The sequence below is a fragment of the Poeciliopsis prolifica genome, unplaced genomic scaffold (assembly GCF_027474105.1).
Source record: "Poeciliopsis prolifica strain line A6 unplaced genomic scaffold, Auburn_PproV2 SCAFFOLD014, whole genome shotgun sequence".
In the NCBI taxonomy this organism is placed as follows: Eukaryota; Metazoa; Chordata; class Actinopteri; order Cyprinodontiformes; family Poeciliidae; genus Poeciliopsis; species Poeciliopsis prolifica.
In genome coordinates, this window is record NW_026562389.1 from 5,533,959 (window position 1) to 5,541,106 (window position 7,148).

At 38.2% G+C, this 7,148-nt stretch overlaps 1 protein-coding gene across 1 annotated transcript; it reads left to right on the forward strand.

Annotated features, from left to right (window-relative positions):
- Positions 1–362: 362 nt before the first annotated feature.
- Positions 363–5,257, forward strand: areg (amphiregulin). The gene is made up of 6 exons (XM_055039430.1): positions 363–528; positions 2,005–2,175; positions 2,258–2,465; positions 2,559–2,726; positions 4,008–4,121; positions 4,932–5,257. Exons 1-5 carry the CDS (start codon positions 492–494, stop codon positions 4,099–4,101), a joined length of 678 nt encoding a protein of 225 aa, XP_054895405.1. The 5' UTR covers positions 363–491; the 3' UTR covers positions 4,102–4,121; positions 4,932–5,257.
- Positions 5,258–7,148: the final 1,891 nt, after the last annotated feature.

Genomic DNA, 7,148 nt, shown 5'->3' on the forward strand with positions numbered 1-7,148 from the left:
ATCTTTTTTCATCATACTGTGGCTACTAAACAGGAAGTATAATTAAGGCAGTTTAATGATTAGAGACATGTGGAAAGAAATTGACCAACATGGACCAATCCAGTAACAAGCATTTCTGTTTTCTAATGGTGACCAGAATAGAGCCAGAATACATCCATCTGTTTAATTTGTCCTGGCCTCATTTGGTCTAATTATTCCCAGTCCTATTTCAGGACATTTGGTGTAAAAATGTGCTACCAAGGGCAAGTTGATCATTAAACACACACACACACACACATTTCTTTTCGTGTCACACACACTCACACCCTTCTTTTCCCCCCGGAGTTTTGTGGCAGGCGTTGGTCTATAAAAGCTGCACCTAGTGGAAGCAAAGAGAGCAAACTCCATCTGCAAGCGACTTATTTCCAACACTCACACATACACACACACGCGCACAGTCAGGCACAGATTAGTCCAGGACTGTCATACGCAACACACCACCTTCCTGGGATATGAACACTCTCATCATCATTTCTCTGCTGTGCATCGGTAAGTCTGGACTTGTACTTTAATTCTGTGTGCCAGAAGTTAAACTAGGAATATGTAAGGAGCATGCGGGTGAGAGAAAAAATGTGAATCTTCGAGTGATGACTTGTTAGGGAGGAATAGAGAATTTCAGGTCTTTTAGGTAAAAAGAAAAAAAGTTTGTAAAATAAACTTTTGGGTCTAATTATGTCACCGTCCAACCAAAAATAACGATTTAAGAATGTCATAGGACACATTGTCCTTATTTATTAAATGTTTTTAAACATACAAAATGTTTATTTTTCAATACAGACATATAAAATTTTTTTTGCATTATTAGAAATATTTCTGGTTTCTTTTTGTAGAGAACCATTCACTGTCATATTAATATTTATTGATTATTGATTATATTTGATAGGACTGCTATTATTCTGGTGAACTTTGATTTTTTTTAACTAAGTTCTCAAGATATAGTATTTCCTGAAAAGCGCACATTTTATAATGTAAACGTTTCCTTCTCACTTTGTCACACCAAATACTAGTGACTACAATTACAGTTGACAGAATAAGGAAAGCAAAACTCCATCAAAATTAATGTGGTGTTACTTTCTTGATCCTGATCCAATTTCTAAATGTCAACTTCTTTGCCTTGTTGTACAGATCAATTTTTATGACACCAGTTTACAAATATCCTTTCCAAGAAAATCAGGTCACATCTTGAATTCAGTTCAGGCAAAATTCAATTCAAGTCTAGGAATGACACAGTGAGACTCAGATCCAGATAAACAAAATACCAGCTGGTAATAAGTTAGCTAGTTATGTAAAGTTATTGTGTTGACTCACTGACACTGAAAATAAAATACTGAGCAAGCATGTGGGGACAGTAGAAAGGAACCATTCCCGTCTGAACTACAATCTTCTGTGGCAGAAAAGGTGATTAGAGATAAAAAAAGAGATACACATTCAATAATAAACAACAAAGAAAACAAAAGCACTCAAAACAAAAGTCTCGTCTAAGGAACAGACAAAAAAGAAGAGTGCACAAAGTTAGCAACAACAATAACGCTATCAGTTTCTCCATGTTGGAATGGGACACAAGTAAACAAAGACACACTGGGCCAGGACAACTTTCTATTGACAAAAATTGAGAATGAACAAAGGGAATTACAGCAACACTTCTGGCTATGGGTCATTCTTTTATTAGACACAGAAATAATGACAGCAATTGCTCCTTCTGTTAGACAAGTGAAGAGACATAGCTGGACATTGGGCCAGGGGTACTTTCTATGGGGAGAAAAACAGGGAATTAAATAGCAGGAAAAAATTTGTTTTGCATTTATTCTTTACATTTTGGAAACACATTTTCTGGTTAAGTAGCTATGTTATGTTTCAGTTTTGTTGTTTTGTGTTTTTAAGGTTCTTCTGGGTTTTTTTTTTGTTGTCTTTTTACTTTTTTTTGATCTAACCTTTGTGTTTGTGTGCCTTTCTGTGGTTTTGCAGTCGTCTGCAGCGCTCTGAGTGCTCAGGGGTCTGACGACACATATTCAGGTGAAGTAGCCGATTCTGCCTATGGGGAGCTCCTCGAGCAACCACTGAACGACGATGATGAACTGGGAGAAATGGGAGTACAAGAACCGTCAGGACAAAGCCAAGTATACACATTCAACCATGGTATGAAACAATAAATCAGTTTCTTCCTTTGAATGACACTGTTCGATTTTACAATTTTCTGTTCAAATGTTTCCCTTCACAGAGGTGGTTGCAGAGAAAGGCAAGAAGAGGAGGAAGGGCAAAGGCAAGAAGAAGAACAAAAAGCCCAGACCCACCACCAACAATCAGTTCGGCAACGTCACAAACCCCACTAACACCTCCACTCAGGACCCCTGCACCTCCACCCACGTGGGCTTCTGCATTCACGGCCGCTGCAAGTTCGTAGAGAGTCTGCAAGTTCCAGTGTGCATGTGAGTGAAGCTCAAAGCAAGTTTCAGATAAATAATTGTCATAACAAGGATTCAAAAGCATCCAATGGTGGATTGGTTGTCTTTGTTCTGCAGCTGTATGAAGGGCTACAGTGGAAGGCGCTGTGGCATCAAAACTTTGGGGTCATTCACACCCCCGACTCAGAACTACAATACGGATCTGGTGCACACGGTTCTGGTGATCATTGCAGTCGTCCTGTCAGTCATCAGCTGCTGTGCCATCCTGCTCATGACCTGTGCTCAGTAAGTCTGAAGAATCCCACTGACAAATGACACATTTGGATGCATCATCCAGAGTTCAGTGGATGGTCATTTACACAAGAGTATCGTTTGTAAGACAGTGCATGACCCTAGCGTGTACAAGTCTGTTCATTTCCTTGAAAAAAAAAACCCAGAAAGCTGATGGTAATTTAAAGTTTATTGCAAAGAAAGAGTGATAAGACATGAGTCCAAAAGTTTTTGTTTCGTCAGTTAATTTAAAAGGTTTGGGGATTTAAAAGTTAAAAGTGTGTTACAATATATTAGAGAGAAAAAAAAATAGGATTCTAAAATGACCATCTTTTGATTGTGATAACTTTCTCAAAAAAAAAACAAACTCTGGATTTAATAAAAACAAGGGAAAATAAAAAAAAATAGTTTAATTCACTACGAACCTGTTGAGCTATATTGTTGATTTGTCATGCAAATCAGACATAGTCTTATTGGTTTTCATTTTTGCTGATGTTTGATCACTTATTTAGAGATTTCCAGTCAAGATACACAACTAAACCTGATAACATGATCACCATCACTGGCTTCTGCAACATTTTATTTTATTTTATCATTTTTGACAAAACATAACTTTTGACTGACACCAGCATGGAACAAACAAACAAAAAAGAAACTCTTTGCTCCCTCGAAACTATAATAGGGGAAGATTACTAACTACCATCCACACCCATGGATCCCAGCATAACACACATTACAATTCAGATATTCTGCCCAGAAACACTTCCTGGCGTATTAACATAGTGCCGAATGAAAAAGCACTCAAACACACCCAAACACACCCACTCAGTGCAGGGATTGCTCACCAACCTTCACAGATTGACTTTTTCAGCTTCTGTGACTTGCAGTGAAATTTATAATTTCACTATAAATTAATGTCATAACAATTATTATTCATGCTGAAATGCAGATTAACTATGCTTCATGTCAGTTTGTGATAGGTCCTAGAGTTTCTTATTGATATCCAACCCAGTAAAAATGATCTAATGAATACTGGGCTGGCTGCTGTCCAAGATATTACACAACAGAGCAGTAAATACTTTACAAGGAAATAATTAACTTCCTCAGATAGGATTCAAACAGAAAGCAGAATGTATTTCTGAGAAATACGTTTCATTTTTGATCAGAACACCTGAAAATAAATATCGGTTTGGGGTCAAAGACATGTAGCCTGCATTTTAGAACGGCTGATATCTGGATTTCTCTGATCTCAACACCTATAATATTTTTTATGTTAATTTTGAATATCTTTTGCAGTTACAGGTCACACAAAAACTTCCTCGCCTCCTATCTTGGATCTGGGTCAGAGCAGGAGAAATTCCAGAAACCAGCGGGTGACGTTGTCATGTGAGGGCATCAAGTTACAAAGAGGTGGGTGTTACTCTGGTGTTGGCCTACTTGTGTGCATGCAAAGATGCATCGCAGTGTTTTACAGCTTTTGGGAAATTTATTTGATAGCAATGAATTGTTGATTTAAAGTAGATGATGCTTTAAAATATTTTTAATAACTGAAAGTGATGTAGCTTTAGTTCTGTTCCTGAGTTTTAAAAATAAAACCAGACCTTTACCAAACTCATCCTGTCCAATTCACTTGGGCAATTTTGCAGCGCTGGATGAAGAGTATGTAATCACGCCATCCTGTTTTTGCTGTCGAGTATGTTCCTCTGATCTATTCACTTCAAAGGTATCCAGGTCTGTTTAATCTCTTCTCACGTGACCCTTAAGCCAAACAGGAAGGAGTGGTGGCAGAGAGAACCCTTACACTGTTGTTGTTGTTCTGAAATGCAGCCTGTTGCATCATGCAAAGAGGCATCCCTGCTGGGGGAATTAGTCTGCATTAGCATGGGGTGTCTCAGCCTGCGCCGTCTATGCAATGCATTCCAGCGTAAAGGGAAACCACAAATCAGAGCATGCAAATTCACCTATGTGTCCCAACAATAGCACTACTGACCCACTTATTGTGCATGTGCACATTTTGCACACCTGAACAGATCTTGCAAGCAATGAATCCACACTGGCACAAATATTTATCTTGACTCTATGATAAAATGAACAGGAAACTAACTTTTTTTAGGGTTAGTTGTGTAAAATGTCAAACAGTAATATTTGCATATTTTTCGTCCAAAATAGTTTACGTTTTTCTCTGCATATTTCTTTAATCTCTTATTCCTTTTTCCACAGGCAATGAAATAAGAAGAGGAGTCCAATGACTAGAGTTGCAGTTGTGCAAAATGCAAAACTATGTGGAATTTAATTTATTTAGCTTGAATATTTATTGCTTACAACCTCAAATGTGTGTGTTGTATTATTACAATTACAATGTCATTTGTGAGCGAATGCTGAGCATTCAGCTTTCTATTATTTTGTAGTTTGGTTCTATTTATTACACTGAATTTGTTATAGGTCAAAAAATCTCTCAAAATGTAACTATCTCTTGAAAAGCGCTGGAATTAGATTTCAAATAAAGTATCTCAATGTTACAATAAAGTGTTTCATTGTCCACATAAGCTATCTGTATGCTGTGTTTATTCATGTTTCTGGAAGCATGTCTCATCAGACCACTCACAAAAACAAGTTAAATGTAACATGAAGTTAAATGTTCAGTAGATAAAAAATAACCATGAGGAAGGTTCTCAGAGAAGCCACCACTGAGTAATTCTGATAAACACCAGTGACCTCACACCAAAAGAATTACAAAACCAGCTGGATCTGATCTTAAGTCAAAGATTATTTTGAAAAAGGTTTTTTGAAAGATTCCCAAACTTTGTGTAAAAATATACAACATACTGTTTTTTGGGTGAACAAAGTAAATTAGGAATAAATATTTTCTAGCTGATTGATGGGTTTTGTTGGGATACATACACATCAGAGTATTATATGCAAATTAGCATCCATCCAATTATGCTATTTGACTGTAGTTACAAATGGAATAAAAGGTCTAAGAACACAGCTTTGAGGAACCCAATATATTGCAATTGATAATAGAAATTGGCTCATTCACTGTAGAGTGACTTCGTACATAACTTCTAATTTGCTCAAATTTTCTGGACCATAAGTCAGTTTTTTTCATAGTTTGTCCAGGGGTGCAACTTATACTTATGTGTGGCAATGAACACATCATTGTATCATGAAGCCTAGGTGCAAATTCAAACTGGAAGACTCTTCTAACCCCACCTGGATCATCTAACCGGTGTGGCATGCTCATCACCGTTGATTAATCAACGCTGGTCCAAGATGCATCACGTCCAATCACCGCCCAAGTCCCAGCTGATAAGGACCATCATCCATGGCGTCTCCACTCGCTCAGCCATCCGGCCGCATCCTTCATCGCCTCCGCCACTAGTGTCGCGTCCCGCGGGGATAACATTCCTCTCAGCAAATGGAATGCTCATCCAAGCCCATCGCAAAGTTTGCGATAATTTATGTCCTCAGCCGGGGCCCGAGCGCCAAAGACTCTAATTTGTATGTCAATAAACTCTTCTAATGGTTTCCCTTTTCTCTCTCTGAGTCTCTCCAGATTTAAATATCATATAATTAAAAACATAACATTCAATCTGTTACAATATCAGGTTTCCAGGTTTAATATTCATGTCTCGATTATTAATGAGCCTCTCATGAACACAGCTTTGGTTGATTAGCTAATTTAAACTCCTGCTCTGCTAGTCAGTCAGTCTATGAGTCCCTTTTTATTTGTTAATGGAACCGAAACGCACTGAATTATGCAACACCTTGCTGAAACAATAATTACTGATTATTAATTTAACACTTTTTGTTGATTTTTTTTGTATTATTATTATTACTCTTTAATGAAGCTACAAACATTTTGGATCTTAGTGAATATTTTGATAAGCCAGTCAGAAGAGGAAGTTCTGGTCTCAGCATCCTGGTGGCCTTCAGTTTGTCACCTGCTGCCGAGATCGACTCAATACCTTCCCGCAGTCCACCGGTCGATCGACATATTGAGCACCCCTGCTCTGGATAGAGGGCATGAACTTGATCGGGAGAAATTACGACCACTGATTGGTCAGTTAATGGAGCTTACCAAGCTCCGCCCACAACTGACCTAGAAAATCTCAGCTGGCCTCAAGTCTCACAAACAAAGCCTGGCGGTGCTTTGTTTCTCTGTAAACATGGGGGTAAATATGGGGTCTTCCCCTTGGACTGATAGACTCAGTATTTCTGAGTCGATTATTGCATAATTTCTGCCAGATTTTCACCAAATATCAGCTACAATACTGGACAGAGGAACTAACAATTCATGTCATCTTTTTTGGATGACATCAAGGTGTTTGAGCCACGTGATGCCTCACAGGAAAATGCTTTCAGTCGATGAGAAAAACATAGCATCAATATCGCTGTGGACATGATCACTGATGCTTATTGTTCTTGCCAGGCTGG